At 30.2% G+C, this 20,181-nt stretch overlaps 3 protein-coding genes across 3 annotated transcripts; 2 read left to right on the top strand and 1 right to left on the bottom strand.

Moving 5' to 3' along the window:
- The first annotated feature begins 73 nt into the window (after positions 1-73).
- LOC137812015 (uncharacterized) lies at positions 74-2,596 on the top strand. Its single transcript, XM_068613884.1, has 5 exons — positions 74-302; positions 384-598; positions 1,287-1,454; positions 1,696-1,931; positions 2,067-2,596. Exons 1-5 carry the CDS (start codon positions 230-232, stop codon positions 2,314-2,316), a joined length of 942 nt encoding a protein of 313 aa, XP_068469985.1. The 5' UTR covers positions 74-229; the 3' UTR covers positions 2,317-2,596.
- Positions 2,597-6,706: 4,110 nt separating this feature from the next.
- LOC137812010 (uncharacterized) lies at positions 6,707-8,810 on the bottom strand. Its single transcript, XM_068613881.1, has 5 exons — positions 8,440-8,810; positions 8,139-8,353; positions 7,853-8,020; positions 7,319-7,554; positions 6,707-7,206 (listed from the first exon to the last, which is right to left on the bottom strand). Exons 1-5 carry the CDS (start codon positions 8,510-8,512, stop codon positions 6,960-6,962), a joined length of 939 nt encoding a protein of 312 aa, XP_068469982.1. The 5' UTR covers positions 8,513-8,810; the 3' UTR covers positions 6,707-6,959.
- Positions 8,811-11,669: 2,859 nt separating this feature from the next.
- Positions 11,670-18,493, top strand: LOC137812014 (phosphatidylinositol N-acetylglucosaminyltransferase subunit A-like). Its single transcript, XM_068613883.1, has 9 exons — positions 11,670-11,804; positions 11,897-12,035; positions 12,369-12,941; positions 13,749-13,903; positions 17,016-17,106; positions 17,289-17,405; positions 17,492-17,595; positions 17,964-18,054; positions 18,138-18,493. Exons 2-9 carry the CDS (start codon positions 11,907-11,909, stop codon positions 18,213-18,215), a joined length of 1,338 nt encoding a protein of 445 aa, XP_068469984.1. The 5' UTR covers positions 11,670-11,804; positions 11,897-11,906; the 3' UTR covers positions 18,216-18,493.
- Positions 18,494-20,181: the final 1,688 nt, after the last annotated feature.

Below are 20,181 nucleotides of genomic sequence, written 5' to 3'. Positions count from 1 at the left end.
AATATTTTTTTATATCATTTAATTACAAATTTACCATTTATTATATATATTTATTTCTAAACATATACAACTCGAAGTTATCAACCTATCATTTTTCTTTCATATATTTTCGCCATTTAAAGGTCGCATGTTTTCAAAACATCATTTTCACTATTTAAAGGACCGAGACGCTGATTTGTCCTTGAAGGAGTAAGACGAACAGTGTTCACTTTCACTCTTCAGAAGAGTGATGGATCGCATAAAGCACAAGATTTTGAAGGTCGGTGATGATCTCAGTCTCCACGTTGCAGAAATTGGAAGCGGTAAGAATCAATCCAACGCCGTCGTTTTAAGCTCATGCATTTTGCTTCCATTGTTGATTTGTTCTGTATCGGTGTTTTCAGGTGAAAACGCCGTCGTATTCTTGCACGGTTTCCCTGAGATATGGTACTCCTGGCGGCACCAGATGATAGCCCTTGCCGATGCTGGATTCAGAGCCATCGCCTTTGATTACAGAGGCTATGGTCTCTCCGATCGTCCACCCCATCCCGACAACACCACCTGGTCCCATATTCTCGACGACCTCCTTCATATTCTTCAAGCTCTTCACCTTCCAAAGGTTCTCTCTCTCTCTCTAAAATGTTTTCACTCTGTAATTGTTATGTTTATTTTCTACCGGTCCAATTTTAGATTTTACATTTTGTTTCTAATTTGGACTGTTTACTCACTGTGCACATAAGACAAATGCTGGGAATGCATTATTCGGTAACACACTTCCTCTAGCTAGTTGAGATTTTTCAGAAATTACAAAATTTTGTGAGTCGTATATCCTATTTTATAAACTTATTTTTATAATTTAACTAATAAAGTGCTTATTAAAGAATGTGTTGGTACCACTAATTATCGTTTGTTATCTTGCCTCAAACAATTCATAAATGGGTGACCTAGTCTTACTAGGACTTATTCTGCATCGGATACACGATCAATTGAAAAATATTCGTTATTGAGTCAGGATTTGGGCAATTTTTTACTTTATACCCGCTACAACATTGATTTCTTTTTCTTGTTTTTAGAATCAGGTATGAAACTGTTAAAGTTAGAATTTAACTGAAACTGTGAATTCAACTCAAACTGTGAATTCAACTAAAACTGTGAATTCAACCCTACTCTATTTTATTACTTGAGTAAGATCGAATGGGTTGATGAGGTGCTAATGTAGGCATGAAGCGATGACTCCATGTAAGATAACTGAAATGATTGTATACTGAAATGTTGCCTAATTGATTCACACCCTTAATGCACTTTAGGTGTTTCTTGTTGGGAAAGATTTTGGAGCTCGTCCTGCATATCTATTTTCCATTCTACACCCCGAGAGGGTCTTGGGAGTTGTCTCGTTGGGAGTTCCATATGTCCCGTCTGGCCCCTCTTTGTTTCACAAATTCCTACCTGAAGGCTTCTACATTTTGAGATGGCAGGTAATTTTAAATTAAAAACTTTGATGCATGTGCACTTCCATAAATGCTCTTGGTACTGTTTTTTTAGTTGAAATTCCACCTTAATAACTTGTGAAATGACCTTTAGTTTTCGTTATACTGATTATCATGGGAAGCTTCCAATTCTGATTGGAAAACAACAATTTTTTGTACAATTTAAATTGCTTAGCTCTTAGCATGATGACCTGTAGTATCACCATAATTTTTATTCTATCTATATCAGGAACCTGGAAGGGCAGAAGCTGATTTTGGACGCTTTGATGCAAAGACTGTTGTGAAAAATGTGTACATCCTCTTCTCAAGAAGTGAAATACCAATAGCTAATGAAAACCAAGAGATCATGGATTTGGTGGAACCTGATACTCCTCTTCCCGCTTGGTTCACGGAGGAAGATCTTGCAATATACGGTGCCTTGTATGAGAATTCCGGATTCCAAACTGCATTGCAGATTCCATATAGGTGCTAGGTTTTGTTCTTTGTTGCCTTTTTTGTGAAATGGGTTTTCTTGCTTGCACAAAACAATGAAAGCGTAGTCTCTTGGACTCAATTTTTTTATCTGGTGAGATTCGTGTTAATGGTGTATTTGCATTGCAGGTCATTAGGTGAGGTGTTTAACTTACCAGATCCTGTGGTTAGAGTTCCAGCATTTCTGATAATGGGTGGCAAGGATTATTGTCTGAAGTTTCCAGGGATTGAGGATTTAACAAAGGGTGAAAAAGCAAAAGAACATGTTCCCAATTTGGAGGTTACTTTTATCCCCGAGGGAACTCATTTCGTTCAAGAACAGTTTCCCGCAGAGGTGAATAAACTTATCCTTGACTTCTTGGCCAAACACATCACTTGATATCACACTTAAGCTGGAAATAGCCATGAATGGTAAATGTTTTGTGAAGTACGGGGTGAAGCTAAATGATCTGGAGTTTGGTGGCAGGAAAAACTTCATTAGATGGATTTCTTGTTCATAAAACTCGTGAAATGTGGCACTGAGTTTTTAGTCAGCAAATAAATGTCCAGCTAGATATTTCTTTTTTTTTTTTGGAAGAAAATAGTTACATATTTCAATTCGAAACTTTACATAAAGCTTATAATTAAAGTATACAAGAGGGGAACTTTGGTTTAGAAAAGTTATTCGAAATACATCATTATGAATAGAATATTAAATATAACAAAATAAAAATACGCATGTTTATGTAAGATAAAAAAAACATGGATGTAGTATAATTTTGAATAAATCTCAGAATAAATTATGCTCAAATTTAAATTATACACTTTTTTATCTGAGAAATACATAAGTTATATTTTATATCGTATGTAACGTGGAGATCACTAAATAGTAGGTCATAGAAGAAAAAACTACATTGACCACCTTACGAATGAGAAATACAGAGCCATCATTTAGTTTCATGACTTCTTTCTAAATCAAACACAAAATATGTATAAGTATATTTTTTCTATATTTATTCACAAAATTAAACTTACATGATATATATATATATATAATTTTATTTTATTTTATTATTTAAAAAAAATGAAGCCAACGTGTATCAAGCTAAAACTGAAAGTGAGAAAGATAGAAGGAACAGATAAAAATAATATTAACATTTCCAATTATTAAGCACTTGACAAAAATTTGTACCCTAAAAATGTGAGGTACAAATAATTTCAGTTTTATCCTCCGTGTTTTGTGTTGTACACTAACAATTATTTTTAAAAAACACTAGATAAATATTTTTTTGTATTGTTCAATCCATTAAAATTTAGCAAATCAAACGAAGTCTAAGTTGTCTTACCATTGATCTTTGAGTTAGAATAATACCTTTGTCAGGTCATAATTGGTAGCATTTCAATGCCTTTAATAATAAAATTTACCTTTTATTAATTAAGTCAAATTTTAAATTGTATTATTGAGTAACTCATCCTTCAAGGATGAAGATATGGAAAAAATTAGAATGCACTTGAATTCATTTTATTTTAAGTATTTTTTTTATTAATGATAGATTTTTTTTTGTTTATTTAAATATACATATAAATATTACATTTTACCCTTCTTTTTATAATGTTTATCAATATATATAAATATGAATTTTAATATGCAGTCGAATAGTGGCTCAATTCCCTATCTAGCACCATTTACATATTTATTTCCCTATCTAGCACCCTTTTATTTTTATTTTTCTATCTAGCACCCTTTTGTTTTTATTTCCCTATCTAACACTCTTTTATTTTTTATTTCCCTATCTAACACCATTTTAAAAATAAATAAATAAATAATAAATTATTATTATTTTAATAATTTTAATTTTGAATGCATTAAAAAATAAATATTTTTAATGTTTAAAATAATTAGAAATATGATTAATGAATAAATAAATGAGTTTTTACAAAATAAAAATAATAAATAATAAATTAAAAATGTTTAGTTTAAAATTATTTTTTTAAAAATGAAGAAAATAAAAAATTAAACTCTACAACAACATAAAAGTTGAATCTCTAAACATAAATTAGTATTTATTTTTATTATTATTGATGATGTAATCATGTTAATTTCAAGTAAAAAATACAGGACATATTTATAAAAAAAAACAAAGTCAATTAGTATTAATTAATAGTGGACACATAAAAAATATTGAAGTGTTTACCTAAATGCAAAATTCTAAAAAAAAATAATACAAATGTTACACTTAATGCTTAAAAATGAGACAAAAAAATAAGTATAGAAAATAAAAACAGCAATAATAAAATAAAAACAAAAAATAGATATAAATAAAGAATGACAGAAAAAAAAACAACTAAAAACATAAAAGATATAAAATAAAGACAAAACAAAATAAGATAAAGATAAAAGATATAAAAAAAATTCAAACAAGATAAAGATAAGAGATATAAGGCGATATTAAATAATTATATGTTGATCATAAAAAGGAAAATAAATAAAAGATGATCATTCATTTGATATTTTCTTCAGTGGTACATTAAATAGTTTGTGTAAAATGAAACATAATTAATGACGAGAATTGCACAATCAAGTAATTTTTTTTATAATTTTAATTTTGAATGCATTAAAAAAATATTTTTAGTATTTAAAATAGTTAGAAATATAATTAATGAATAAAAACATAAATAGAAATAAATAAAGAATGGCAGAAAAAATAATAACAACTAAAAACATATTAAATGAATGATCATCTCTCATTTATTTTCTTTTTTATGATCAACATATACTTATTTAGTATCGTCTTATATCTCTTATATTTATCTTGTTTTGATTTATTTGATTTTTTTTATATCTTTTATCTTTATCTTATTTTGTTTTTCCTTTATTTTATACCTTTTATGTTTTTAGTTATTATTATTTTTTCTGCAATCTTTATTTATTTATTTATGGTTTTTGTTTTTATTTTATTGTTGTTGTTTTTATTTTCTAGACTTATTTATTTTTGCATTTTTTTCTTCTCATTTTTAAGCATTAAGTGTAACATTTGTATTAGTTTTTTTAGAATTTTGCATTTATGTAAACACTTCAATATTATTTATGTGTCCACCATTAATTAATACTAATTGACTTTGGTTTTTTTTTATAAATATGTCCTGTATTTTTTACTTGAAATTAACATGATTACATCATCAATAATTATAAAAATAAATACTAATGTATGTTTATAGATTCAACTTTTATGTTGTTGTAGAGTTTAATTTTTTATTTTCTTCATTTTAAAAGAAAATAATTTTAAACTAAACATTTTTAATTTATTACTTTTTTGTTTTTATTTTGTAAAAACTCATTTATTTATTCATTAATTATATTTATAATTATTTTAAACATTAAAAATATTTATTTTTTAATGCATTCAGTGTAGCATTTGCATTAGTTTTTTTTTAAAATTTTGCATTTAGGGTAGACACTTCAATATTATTTATGTCTTCACTATTAATTAATACTAATTGACTTTGGTTTTTTAATAATTATGTCCTGTATTTTTTACTTGAAATTAACATGATTATATCATCAATAATAATAAAAATAAATACTAATTTATGTTTATAGATTCAACTTTTATGTTGTTGTATAGTTTAATTTTTTATTTTCTTCATTTAAAAAAATAATAATTTTAAACTAAACATTTTTAATTTATTACTTTTTTATTTTTATTTTGTAAAAATTCATTTATTTATTCATTAATTATATTTCTAATTATTTTAAACATTAAAAATATTTATTTTTTAATGCATTCAAAATTAAAATTATAATTTATTATTTATTTATTTATTTTTAAAATGGTGCTAGATAGAGAAATAAAAAATAAAAGAGTGCTAGATAGGGAAATAAAAACAAAAGGGTGCTAGATAGGGGAATAAAAACAAAAGGGTGCTAGATAGGGAAGTAAAGATGTAAATGGTGATAGATATGGAATTGAGCCGTCGAATAGTACTTAGATAGATAATTTACTTTTATATTCTAAATATAGTTATTTTACCATCTTTATATTATAAATCTTTGTTTATTTAGTTTTTAGTTTTTAATTGAGTTAAGAATAATAATAATTTGATAATTGTGAATGCTATTATTATTTAATTTAATTATAAATGAACGAGTTTATTTGAGAATTGTGAATGCTATTATTATTTATGAAGGAAAACCACTAAAACAATAATTTTTTTTAAGCACCCCTACTTTGTATATAACAGTTATTAATAGAATTATTATAGGGTAATTCACATAAAAGGTAGTAGCGTCGAAAAAAACTCATTTTTACAGAGGTTGCATATTCGATTAACTTAGATTTTGTACAGTTGATAAAAAACTGACATAATAAATTAAATTTATTATATTTTTTAATTGACATTAAATAATTAAACTTTCTATATTGTTTAGATTTTTATTAATTCTGTCTTTAACATGGAGATTTCTGTAAAACTGACATAAAAAAATTCACTAGAACCCAATTTGTATGAATGAATTCAATTAAATCAAAGTGGTTGAGATGTTTGATTAGGGATATGAATCCTTTGCAGGAACCCAGCAGCAAGGGATGGAATATTGAAGACTACTTCTTCGGCGACATGGTGAATGGTATGGTGAGAGAATTTGTGAAGATGTTCAATCAGAAACATTTCTTAATAATGAAAGAAGATTACAGTAAAAAATTGTTGTAACTTAATATGAGAAGTCACAATGAAAAACTCAAATCAGAAAATATATATTGAATTTAATATAGTGCATCAACCTCTAAATATAGTATATCAAAGTTAAACTATTATTCTTATTTATTTATTCCAAAAATCATACTGCATACCTTAGTAATTCCCTATCCTACACAAGAAATCCATCAATAAAGTAGTTCTTTGTGTAAAGTTCACGTTATTTAGCTTCAGCTATCATTCATAGGCTCCCACAAAATAAAAAGTTTTCTCATTCTAAAAACCTTGCTAAATTCTCACACTCCACATAACCCTTCATGAAGAAAGTCCTGCACTGTTGGCTAAGTATCAAGTATGCTTGGCCAGGAAATCCAGAATAAGTCGATTCACCTGTTCGGGAAACTGTTCTTGAACAAAATGAGTTCCCTCAGGTATAATCGTAACTTCCAAATTGGGAACATGCTCTTTTGCTTTTTCACCCTTTGCTAAATCCTCAATCCCAGGAAACTTCAATATATAATCCTTGTCACCCATTATCAAAAGTGCAGGAACTCTAATCACAGGATCTGGTAAGTTAAACACTTCACCAAATGACCTACAAATACAAACAAAACCAACACATCATAACAAGAATGCACCCCTGCTTGTAGTTTTGTGATAAGAAATTGGATTTCACAAAAAAGGTAATAAAGAACAACTGATAGTACCTATATGGAACCTGCAATGCATTTTGGAATCCAGATTTCTCATACAAGGCACCGTATGTTGCAAGATCTTCCTCAGTGAACCAAGAGGGGAGAGGAGTATCAGGTTCCACCAAATCCATGATCTCCTGCTTTTCATTAGCTATTGGTATTTCACTTCTTGAGAAGAGGATGTAAACATTTTTCACAACAGTCTTTGCATCAAACCGTCCAAAATCAGCTTCTGCCCTTCCAGGTTCCTGATATAGATAGAATCCAAGTTACAGTAACATCATTATAGGTATCATGCTGAGTGTTCGATTTTGTAAGTTATGCTTATGTTTAAAGTTAACTTCTTGATACTTAATATCAAATGGAGTCATCTAGAGAACATATTTCTAAATTTTTCTTGAACTTATAATTGAGTTAGTTTTATAGTCCAGTTCTTAATGACAAGAGTAAAAGAATTTAAGACTTAAATAAAGATTCTCAATTGTTTAGTGTTTAGTGTTTGCATTAAAAAAGAGTAAGAAAAAAATAAATTTAAGTTAAAATTACCTTCCATCTCAAAATGTAGAAGCCTTCAGGAAAGGCTTTGTGATAGAGAGAGGGGCCTGGGGGAACATAGGGAACTCCCAATGTAACAACTCCCAAGACCCTTTCAGGGTGTAGAACGGAAAACAGATGTGCAGGACGAGCTCCAAAATCCTTTCCAACAAGAAACACCTAAAGGAGGAGAATCAATTAGGCAACAGATTAAGCATGGATCATCATTTCATTAAGGTGATTTCTTAAATTGGTTGCATGCATGTATAGAGGAAACCATTTTAGAGAGAGAGAGTACCTTTGGAAGATGAAGAGCTTGAAGAATATGAAGGAGGTCGTCGAGAATATGAGACCAGGAGGTGTTGTCGGGATGGGGTGGAGGATCGGAGAGACCATAGCCTCTGTAATCGAAGGCGATGGCTCTGAATCCAGCATCGGCAAGGGCTATCATCTGGTGCCGCCAGGAGTACCATATCTCAGGGAAACCGTGCAAGAATACGACGGCGTTTCCACCTGAAAACACCAATACAATACAGAACAAATCAACAATGGAAGCAAAATGCATGAGCTTAAAACGACGGCGTTGGATTGATTCTTACCGCTTCCGATTTCTGCGACGTGAAGACTGAGAGAATCACCAACCTTCACGAACTTGTGCTGGATTCGATCCATCACTGAACGCGGAGCGAAACTCAACTCTTGTCAGAGGAACTGTCTCTGAAGCTCTTCTTAGATTTTTCCGCTTGCAAGTTGCCATGTTTACTATAAAATATTTATTTATATACATTAATTAATGAAAATATGATATTATTTACAACTCCAATTTTTTATACTATCACATCATCACTCTTACTAATTAATTTTTAAATCTATTACATTAAGGTTCAATTTGGATCCAAATAAATCAATTTGGATTCAAATAAATACTATTCCCTCGGATCGGATCGAAAGACAATCATTTATAAAAAAAAAAAAGTTGCGTATGTTTCAATTCAATACTAAAGATCGTATACAATTTTTATAGTTTCCTTCTCTTTTACTGTGCAGTTTTAGACACGCTTTTTAAAGTAATATTTTCCTAATAAATCTAATAAAATTTGTGTCATCACCAATCCTAAAGCAATTAATTCTTGTAAATGTTTTTCTAATATTAGTATTTAAATTTTATTTTGGGAGTATTCAGAAAATGAAATTCTTTGAATGATGCTTGTATTGTTACTCCTGATAAAAAGTTGGTGGTTTTGAATTTGTTTGGAATTGATTAATGGAAGGTTGAAGGACAGGAATTGAGTTGGAAGAAAGAATAGAGAAGACTCTGTAATAATTCATTTTCAATAATCCATGAAAAATGACAAATTATTGACACGTCTTATGCATTGTACAAACTAATTAAACTATTTTGAAGTTTTCTTAACAGTGTACGCGTGAAATGATGTTCTTTTGGAGTCAGCGTGATTCTATTCCAATTTTTTTTTATTTAAAATTAATAATAATAGTAATTTAATAACCAAAATATGATATTATAAAATACAGTAACAACGTGTTTGATTCGCTGAACGTGTGAATTAATTATCCACTTTCTTTCTTTAATTGATATAATTGAATAACTGATAGGAATTGAATGGAACACCCAAAAATGAAAAGTATAACTACTATTTATACACTATTTAAATAAAGATTATTGTTTAACTTAATATTTTTTTCAATAGTTTTTAATGATTTATTAGGACACATTACACATATAATACTTTGTCACAGTTTATTTGTTATAATATATATATATATATATATATATATACTAAAAAACTTAAATGTATTTTCATGTGAAGAATATTTGTGAAATTAAACTTCTTAAGAATGTTATCTTATATTGATGTTATAATGCAATATCTTAATTAATGATTTTAGGGAATTTTTAGATGTTTTTCTTGGGTCTTTCAAAAACTTACTCAAGAGTGATAGTTACTTGTATCACTATTTATCTTAATAAAGGTCTTTCGTCTCAACCAACCATTAAGACAAATTATAAGTTCTAATGTCATTGTTGGATCTTTTACGGAGGTATACATTATGAAAATTTGATAAATGAGTTATTGAAAAACTCATATATAAGAGCTTATGACATCACCTCCAACTCAAAACATTAAGACAATGAGTTTATGTCTGTTGCTCAACTTTCTCATTTATGCTCTGTAACAGGTATCAAATTTGGATTTCTAAGACCTCATTCAAGTCCTCTTCTTCCTCATTCGAGATGTTGTCTACCAAGTCTACCATGGGCTGAGTGAGTCTCCTCAAGCTTCCCCCTAACTAGGTTTAGACAGAAGGTGGGTGGGCAATGTGTATCAGATTTTTGAAGTAAGCTAAGCGGGAGGTGTAGTCTTTATATTCTCCTGACAGGAATTAAATGCAGAAGATGAGGAGGATCAAGAAGAATAAGATCATCAACAATTTCAACTGCTACAACATTATGGACATTTTGGTATGCATGAGTGTATCAAATAAAACACTCATAAGTCATAGGTTATGCATGTGGTTCATTTGGCATGATGTTGAATTAGAAGTGGCCCACAAATGATTTTCATCCATAAAAGCATTCGTGTGTCCACCTATACTCAATGATACTAACTCATGCGCATAGAGTTCGGGATCTATCATCTAGCTCTGATAATGTTATGTATGGAGTGAGTTTCACACTCATCTTCCAAGTTCCAAAAAATTATTTCAATCGCATACAAACCATAAAAATCATTTCTACGATATTTAGTCATAATCTTTTGTCAAGTCACTTACATTCTTAACTTATCATATCTCGAGTTTGTTGTCACTTAAATTCCTAAAACTTGGTAAAATTACTTTATTTAAGTTGGATGATTTTGAGAACACATTCCATCCTTAACACTAAGGTGGATTCTTACCAATTGATGTTGACTAGTATTTACTATCGAGATTGTCAAATTGATTATGAAATCTTTTGTCATTGTTTTCCAAGACTAATAAACTTTATTATCTTCTTCTAAGGATATAATGTTCTCAATGAAATTAGTGTTTAAGAATTTGTACCTCACAATTAAATGACTAATAACATAATTTCACAATATGGAGACATTTCTCTATTACACAAACTTTTATCTAAATAACATTGTCCATCACACTAATCACAATCACCTGATTGGAATCTTCCAGAGAAACAATCATTTTCATCATCATTAAATAAGTTTTATGAAATATTTATTTTCTTAAAAAAAAATTCATACAAATATAACCAATTGATAATATATAAAACCCATTAAAAAATCACATAAAAGATGATTCTTGATGAGATAATTTGTTATTCTAAGAAAATTGAGGTTGACTCATAAATAACTTTTGAAAGCACAAAATATATAATTGATTATTTGTTGAAATAATTGACTATTTTATTCTTTTATCCTCTTAATTTTTTTTTCAAACCATTTACTAAAGTATACTCAATCTTACAATACCCAACATTCTATAACATGGATATATTTATACATTTCAAACACACAAATGATTTTTTTTTCCATAATGGGAGTAATGTATGAATAATTATTTTCTATATCTTTTTGCTATCCTATATTGTGATTCTTGAATGTATTGCTATTAACTGCTAATTAATAATGACATTAAGAGTAACCTTCCACCTTTTCCAAATAAAATTAAATTCTTATCTTAAACAACAACTCTATTAAAAAAGGTAATTAATAATTATCTACAGCAAATGGAGAAATCAGAAAATGACAAGGCAAAATGCACTAAGCATTTACACGTAAAAGGTAAGAAAAATGTTGACCACATACTTATTACTTTTTCATACTGAAACTCATACGCAGGAATTTGAAACGGTGAAAACCGCAGAGAAAAAAAGCGTTTTTCTCTTCTCTTATTTTCTTCTCATTTTCTTCTCAGTCCTTCTCACTCTCCCACTTTCTGCTTCTGCAAGGTATGTGTTACCATTTTTCATTTCTCCTGAATTTCACCACCTTTTTTCAATACTACAACCATCTCTTTTTCATTTTTGGTTGCATGCAACAGGTACGTGATTATGATGGGTGATTCACCACCCCAGAAGCATAGAGTTCTGATGGCATCTGATTTTTACTATCCCAACTTTGGTGGTGTCGAGAACCACGTTTATTACCTCTCTCAATGCTTGCTCAAGTTAGGCCACAAGGTCAGCGTCTTAGATTTTTCCCAGTTCATCATTTTGAGTTATTGTGGGAGTTGATATTCAGAACCCAAATTATAGGACTTCTTCATGTTACATTATTGGTACTTCGTTTTGATAGGGAGAAATTGATTTTAATTGTTTGTTGTTGTCAGGTGTGGTAGTATAGTACTCAGGATTGAGTTATATAGCTTCTTATTCTTCTTGAGTAATAAATTCAAATGAAGATTAATGTAGTAAATGCATATTAATTGTAGATGGCGTAGTTTACCATTTTTTGTAGCTTGTGCTGTGGTAAATTTTTATTAATTTGAACAGTTGATTTTTTTGACTATTTAGGTGGTGGTGGTGACTCATGCTTATGGAAAGCGCTCTGGGGTTAGATATATGACTGGTGGTTTGAAAGTTTACTATGTTCCATGGAGACAGTTCTTTAATCAGAGTACATTTCCAACCTTGTATGGGTTGCTACCAATTATAAGAACAATTCTCATTCGAGAAAGAATTACTGTAGTACATGGACATCAAACCTTCTCAACACTTTGCCATGATGCACTTTTGAATGCGAGGATCATGGGATACAAGGTTGTGTTCACAGATCATTCACTGCATGGTTTTGGGGATGTTGGAAGCATTCATATGAACAAGGTGATGCAGTTTACCTTGGCAGATGTGAGTCAAGCAATCTGTGTTTCCCACACAAGCAAGGAAAACACAGTGTTGAGGTCAGGTTTGGCACCAGAGAAGGTTTTTGTTATTCCCAATGCTGTTGACACAGCCATGTTCAAGCCAGCATTGGACCGTCCCAGTGGATCAGAAATTGTTATTGTTATTATCAGTCGATTGGTTTACCGGAAAGGAGCAGACTTGCTTGTTGAAGTCATTCCAGAAGTATGCCGGTTACATCCTAATGTGAGTTGTTGAAATTTGAAATCACTGTTCGTTTGTCTTGCATAATGAAATTTATGAAATTGGATTTTTGTCTAACATGGAGCTAAGGGTATTAATTTAAGACTCCTTTGGTAATGTATCCCTTTCCATTCTCGTGATTGTAGATAGCAAAAGCTGAAATTTCTGTTTGTTAACAAAATTCAATGATGCTTCTTCTGGTGCTCTGTTAAGTATTTGTTTTTGAGAAACATCTAATGACTGTTTTTCAAAAGAGCATTGCTGTAAGTACATTAAACACGTATACATCTCTACCTTTTCAAGAATTCTAACTTCATAATTTTCTAATTCAGTATCTATTAATTTTATATTTTTGTTGTATGATACTTATAGTTTTACAGTAACATGTACCAATAACTTATTTGATGGCTTGACCTTGGCAAAAAATTATATGGTGATCTTACTGTATATGCAATTATGCATAACAAAGATAATACTCTTTAAGTGCATTCTTAAAACCCTTTATGTTATAACCTTAACATCTTGGTAGAACCTAATGAAATCTGTGTTTCATGTGTATGTGATCACTACGATGTGAACTTTTTACCATTGACAGAGCAACCCCTCTCTATATTGCATCTGCCTCAACCATTCCTATGATTTGTGATCTCTCTGCATCTTTGCATGTAGCGTTACTATTTTATTGATTTCATCATCTAGGATTCACAGTAAATTATGTACCAAGAGAAATATGTTTGTCCAGAGTACATTATATATTTTAGCTTTTTTACTGAATACTTTCGAAGGCATAACTTATATATCTATTTGAAGGTTCGATTCATTATTGGTGGTGATGGACCTAAGCGTGTGCGGTTGGAAGAGATGAGAGAAAAGCATTCTCTTTTTGATAGAGTTGATTTATTGGGAGCTGTACCACATACACAAGTTCGATCTGTTCTAATATCTGGACATATCTTCTTAACCTGGTTCAGTTTCCTCCAAAACTTTACTCTTACTTGGTGATGAGTTTATAATTCTATCATAATTTGTAGCAGTTGGTCAGATCTTCTACATTTACTTTAACTATTGTTGTTACTTCGCTGGCAAATATTCACTACCATAGAACGTTACTAGTGTTAGAAGGACAGGGCGTAAAATATAATTTCGATAAATAAGAGGGACTAGCCATTGCAAAGTGGATGAAGATTAAATATTAGATTTGCTAACTTAGTTTGATGCATATCAACCTTCAAGAATTTCTTTTAGTTGTCATCTGTTTTACTTCTCAGCTATAGATTTGGATAACATCTTTAAGAAAGAAAAAAAAGGAAAATCTTCTGAGATTTGAGGGATTTATTTTATAGATCATTGAGGTGATTGCAGAGAAGCTTAGTATTTTCCTCCATCATGTAGGGTTGAGAGTGATCTCGCTATCTTCCTTGAGGATAAAAAATTGTTTTGTTTTACAATCAGCAAAAACAAGGTGCAAAATATGCTGTGCTGAGATGATAGCTATTTTTAAACCAGAGGATTGGTTAGTAAAATATCATTGACCCCCCCAAAGTATTATTTTATTAACTGTCATAAGTTCATAACAGAGGTATTTTTAGGCTATATACTAGCCTATACAATGATACAGATGGCTAAAAGTAAGGCTGACCTTGAACTAAGGGATTTGACGGTTGATCTTTGTAGTTAATGTTCATATTTTCTTGCGATTCTAATGATGCCTTCGTAAGAATATCTTCCAACTGGTTTTCGGACTTGACAAAAGGAAATCAACTAACATACTTTGAGATTCTGCATTATGAAATGCCAATCTACCTATGCATGCTTCGTTCAATCATATTGGAAAGAGATTTGTGAGATATGACAATTGCAACTTTATTGTCACAAAACAGGTTCATCTCCATTCGTAACCTTCTCTAAGCCATAATAGTTCATTCAATCCTTTTGCCATGCCCCTAAACTCAGGTTCAACGCTAGTCAAAGTCACTACCTTATGCTTTTTACTTCTCCATGTAACTAAATTTCCCTCACATATGAGAAGTAGCCAGATGTGAATTTCCTGTCAAGAATATTCCCTGCCTAATCCGCATCAGTGTACCCTTCAACATTCAATTCAAGTGATTGTTCTTAGAGAACATCAACCCCTTTCTTGGTGAGGATTTTAAAAAGCCAAGTGTTTGGTTCACTGCATCCATATGTTTGATCACTTGGATTGTACATAAATTGGCTCACTACGACATAGGTAATGTACACTGATCACATAGGTAATATACACTGATCACATAGGTAATAGGTAATATCGGGAACAAAAAAAATAAGTCTACCCACCAACCTTTGTATTTCTTTTGGTAAGACTTCCATTTCCTCTTGTATGGCTTGCGCCCACTTAGAATCAGCTAAGGCTTCCTCCACATTATTTAGAATATTACAGGACAATGTATCCGTGAAGATCTGGGTTGGCTTTGATAGATGTTGAGTAGACAGATAATTTGCAATGGGGTATTTGTACCACCTTTCTTCTACATCAGGGGAATATCTATTGGGTGGCTTTTCCTTGGTTGTTGTTCATGACAAACAATATATATCTTATAAATACATTAGCAAATGTGGAGATAATATGACAATTTTATCTCGACAATGGGGCTTTTGAGAGCACTGATCGTGAACAAGACTACGTTGTTGGAAGTATGGTTAACAAACGCCGCTCCATTATCCTACCGAAGGACTTGAAACCTTGCAAAGAATTGATTTTGAATCATGAATGAAAATTCTGAAATATTTGAAACATCTCATCTTTAGTCTTCATCAAGTAGAGCCACTTCATCAAGTACAGCCATGTCTTTTGCTTGCAATCATCCACAAATATTACAAACCAACGACGATTAAATACGATAGTTCCAGGGGAAGGTACCGGCACATTAGAATGTATTAGAGTAAATGGAACAAAGGTTTTATTCAAACTTGTCTAATAGAAGTTCTATGCATTTTAGCCAAAATGCAAGTATCAAATGCAAATTTGTTGTAAATGTAAAAATAAAAGTGCCTTAACTAACTTAGTGATGGATGTCCTGAAGGACTCTTGTTCTTTTCTACTGTGTTGATGATGCGACCAACATGTGCATAAACCTGCTCGACTGGGAAATGCTTCAGTTGGAGTATGTCACTCCTAATGTTATCGAGTCATTCATTCAGTTCATCCAGAAAGAGATAAACTTTCCTCATGTAGTAGAAGGTCATAAACCTGCTAAGTGTTAGAACCATCAAAACATGTGGTAGTAATGACTTCCCAAACCTGTGGGGAAGCTAATTAAATTCCCCATCAATGAGGAATCCGTTGAGTTTATCAACCATCCTTTCATATGGCATTCTCAGTCCATTTTTTAAACGTCATGATCAGTTGTTAACGATTGAGGGTATGATCTGTCAATATATCCCAGTTTGTTTTTGCTTGAGATGTATGTCTCAGCCACCTGGGACCATAGATCATAGTTGGATCCATCCAATTTGGTGCTGATGGGTACAGTAGGCGAATCAGAGATTGGGGATTGTGATGTAGCCTGATTTTTGGACAAAACCTCTGCCAATTTTGTCGTAAGGTTTTTCAAATGGAGTCAGCAAAAGTTTTTTTTTTTTGCTCCATTGTCTATGTGAGATCACTCATCTCTTCCAGATTGTTTGGGGTCCGAAGATCATGCTCGGCTATACAACGCTAAAATGATACACATGGCTAAAATTAAGGTGTACATTGAACTAAGCCGATCTTAGCAATTCTAATGACTCAAACTTGTGACCATGAACCTTGAAGAACCCCAAAATGATAAATGCTACGTTCTTTCTACCTTTTTTGTCATGTACACCTGGTTGGCTTACATCACATAAAGTCAATGTGGAACCTGCACATGCTGATACATGACATATGAGTTGCATAAAATATCAAGATCTGATCCAAGCTATTTAGTATTGCATTCTTCTAATATGAAATTATTGATTTTAACTCAGTATTGCATTCTTGTTTTGAGTACTTCTGAGTTATTTCCAATATTATTTCTTTTATATCTGTTGTCTTATCGGAGCTTTGCACTGTTATAGTTCCTTGACAGAAGCTTTTTGCATGGCCATATTAGAGGCTGCTAGTTGTGGATTGTTAACAGTGAGCACACGAGTTGGAGGTGTTCCTGAGGTAGGTATCTCGCATATTCTTTTTGCACCTGTTTGGTTTGAGTATAAATGTTTTTAACATAGTTTCTTTTTGATAAACTGTCTTATGAAATTTCATTTCTAGCCAGTTTCGCATTCATGGTTAATGAGTCAATTGGAAATACTATAATCAGTTGTTGATATATATTAAATCCCTTGCTGTAGGTTTTACCTGATGACATGGTAGTGTTGGCAGAACCTGATCCAGGTGATATAGTGCAAGCAATCCAAACGGCAATATCTATGCTTCCCAAAATTGATCCACAAGTCATGCACAATCGAGTGAGTTTGTAGTTTAAATAGCCTCATTCTGTTGCTTTCAGTATGAAAACTAGTTACCCTTCAATTGATTTATTTATTTTCTGTAGCTGAGGGAACTCTACAACTGGCATGATGTTGCCAAGCGGACTGAAATTGTATATGATCGTGCTTTGAAATGTCCCAATCAAAGTCTATTAGAATGTCTCTCACGGTAATACTTTCCTGGTTCTATTTGATTCTATCAGCAACACAAATTGTACAAAAAAAGTCCACTATTCATTCTGTTTCAATCATGTGAAATTAGCATTATCTAATCTTCTTGTAACGTAAGTCAGAATTTAAGCACTGTACTTTGGGATCTTCATTTAACTAAACTACAGCTTTGACAATTCTCTTGTTGGCGTAAGTGGTTCATATGTAAAATAAATACCTAAATTAGGAGTAGGAACAAAAGAATCTGAGTATTTATATATTGTATGCTTTGTTGAAATGGTGTCATCTTAATGTGAGAGCATTTTTTCAGACCCTACAAATATCAGGGGCTACTTCTACAATTTCTGATTGTCTCTTCTCTTTTAGATACTTGTCTTGTGGAGCTTTGGCAGGCAAGCTCTTTTGCTTGGTTATGATATTGAGTTTTTTGTTTTGGCATCTACTGGAACTATGGCAGGTAAGTTGGTTGTCTTGGATATGTTACAAATTTTATTCTTATTCATGTTTGGGAGTTGTGACATGTTTGTGTTCCATTATTAGCCTGCAGATGATATTGAGGAGGTGCCAGATGTTATATTTTCAAAGAATTGTGATGAAGATTTTTCGCAGAAATCCTAACTAATGAAGTACAGAATATTAGTGATGGTATTCCATTAGCTTGAAATAGGTAGTAATGTACTTGTACCTGTTAGTAGAGCCTAACATAACAAGTGAGGTAACCCAGAAATAAAAGATTGTGAACTCACTTCAAGCATTCAACTTTACTTGAGTACTCATGAGTGCAGGAACTTTCTGAAAATTAGAATGTAAACAGATCCTTACAGTGTTCTATAAAATCTGCAAGGAGGAATCTTCATCAGAAAGAAAAAGATATTTTGTTGTTGCAAAATATTGTTAAGAACTTCGCATCAATGCTTGATCGAACTTCTAAAAACTGCAAATAACAAAAGAATGCACATGTCTTTTGCCAAAAAATATATCCAGGGGTGTAATTGGATTCTCATTCATTCAAAGAACTGTGAAATAGTATATTTTGTAAAAAAAAAATTTTAACCTTTTTTTTCCTTTGTATTCTTTATATTTACTATCCAACTTTTTAATTTATATTATTTAAAAAGATTATCCACAAAAATTGAAAGTGTTTTTATTATATAATTATAATCATGATTTAAAAAAAAAAATACTTTATAAATACTTTATACATATTTCATTATAATTTTACTTTTTATTTTAAAATTTACATGTATTCTTATATCATAATCATAATATTATAAAAATTTAAAACAAAAAGTGTATTTATTGTATAATTATAATCATGATTTTTTAAATAAAAATTGAAATATAACTACTTTTTTATACATATTTTATTATAATTTTACTTTTTTATTTTGATGAAAGTTTACCCGTGTTCCCTTGATATAATTACAATGTAAAAAATTATTTTCATAATTGCTTTTTATCTATATAATTTTTTATAACTTTAATATAAATTATAGTACTATTTCATAATTAATTTTATTATAATAATTAATTTTCTTAAATATATTTTGTTATATTAATTAATTAAAGTGGATGCAGATGCCCGTAGTAAGATATAATTATTTTATGTTAAGTTAATTTAAAAATGTATCTAGTTTTAAATTAATCTATTTTATGTTTAACTTTTATTTAGAAAAAATAATAATTCTTGAATTAAGTTTTGGAAATCAAATCAGAATTTCCTTAAAAAAATACACTTTATAAAAGTATGTTTAACTCAATCATTTAATTAAGTACTAAATTTTTACTCTAATATAACACATGTCACGTGCCTGTGCTAACTCTTCAAAGGTATAATGAAATTAATTACTTTATTTTTTCAGTCCAACTTAATAAATCTTGTCTTAATTGGCTCTCCGTTGATCTTCACACTTGGTTTAATTCTACTTGTTTAGTGTAGTTTCACACGTGTTTGGATTAAAATAATTATACACATAATCATGTAGTTTTTTCTTCCTCTAACTTTTCTAATATAAAAAATAAAAATATTTAGCGTAGTTCTGTTATAATATTTTATAATTAATTTAAAACTATGTTTTAAAATATTTTTAATTATATAAAAATTATTCAAAATATACTTCAAATAGCATAATTTAAAATAATCATATTCTATGGTATGTAATTCAAAAGTATATTTAGAGATGATAACTAAATTCGTTTTCGTGGTATTATCCACACCTATACCAATTGTGATAATTTTTTTATATTAATTATGAAGACTAGGACAAATATAAGAATAAGTATGATATAATTTAATATTTACAAAGTTCAATAAAATCCATAATCTAGTTTTCCTTTTGTCGTAGTCTTATTAATATAATTTTTGTCTTTACGTGATTCTCTTCTAATATCTCACTCAAATCTTTAATCTTTAATTTAATTTTTCCTTTATCAATTGATAACATATTTTTTTTCTTCCAAGTTGTATAATGTATTTAAGGAATACAAATATCAAATTAAATGATAAAGTAGTTTGTAAGGTACACATTTAATATTTTTACTCTTTACACTATTTTTAAAATTTATGTAATTATTATTATTTAAT

The sequence above is a fragment of the Phaseolus vulgaris genome, chromosome 2 (genome assembly GCF_000499845.2).
Source record: "Phaseolus vulgaris cultivar G19833 chromosome 2, P. vulgaris v2.0, whole genome shotgun sequence".
NCBI lineage: Eukaryota > Viridiplantae > Streptophyta > Magnoliopsida > Fabales > Fabaceae > Phaseolus > Phaseolus vulgaris.
Note: the sequence above shows the minus strand (reverse complement) of the source record. Positions and strands in the feature narration are given on the sequence as shown.

Bases quoted from the DNA above. Each gene is read 5' to 3' on its own strand.
- LOC137812015 (XM_068613884.1), top strand. From the start codon at position 230: ATGGATCGCATAAAGCACAAGATTTTGAAGGTCGGTGATGATCTCAGT. The intron at 303-383 runs GTAAGAATCAAT...CGGTGTTTTCAG, and splicing joins CGTTGCAGAAATTGGAAGCG to GTGAAAACGCCGTCGTATTC. The intron at 1,932-2,066 runs GTGCTAGGTTTT...TTTGCATTGCAG, and splicing joins GCATTGCAGATTCCATATAG to GTCATTAGGTGAGGTGTTTA.
- LOC137812010 (XM_068613881.1), bottom strand. From the start codon at position 8,512: ATGGATCGAATCCAGCACAAGTTCGTGAAGGTTGGTGATTCTCTCAGT. The intron at 8,021-8,138 runs GTACTCTCTCTC...CTCCTCCTTTAG, and splicing joins AAGCTCTTCATCTTCCAAAG to GTGTTTCTTGTTGGAAAGGA. The intron at 7,207-7,318 runs GTACTATCAGTT...TTGTATTTGTAG, and splicing joins GCATTGCAGGTTCCATATAG to GTCATTTGGTGAAGTGTTTA.
- LOC137812014 (XM_068613883.1), top strand. From the start codon at position 11,907: ATGATGGGTGATTCACCACCCCAGAAGCATAGAGTTCTGATGGCATCT. The intron at 12,942-13,748 runs GTGAGTTGTTGA...ATCTATTTGAAG, and splicing joins TATGCCGGTTACATCCTAAT to GTTCGATTCATTATTGGTGG. The intron at 17,596-17,963 runs GTAATACTTTCC...CTTCTCTTTTAG, and splicing joins CTATTAGAATGTCTCTCACG to ATACTTGTCTTGTGGAGCTT.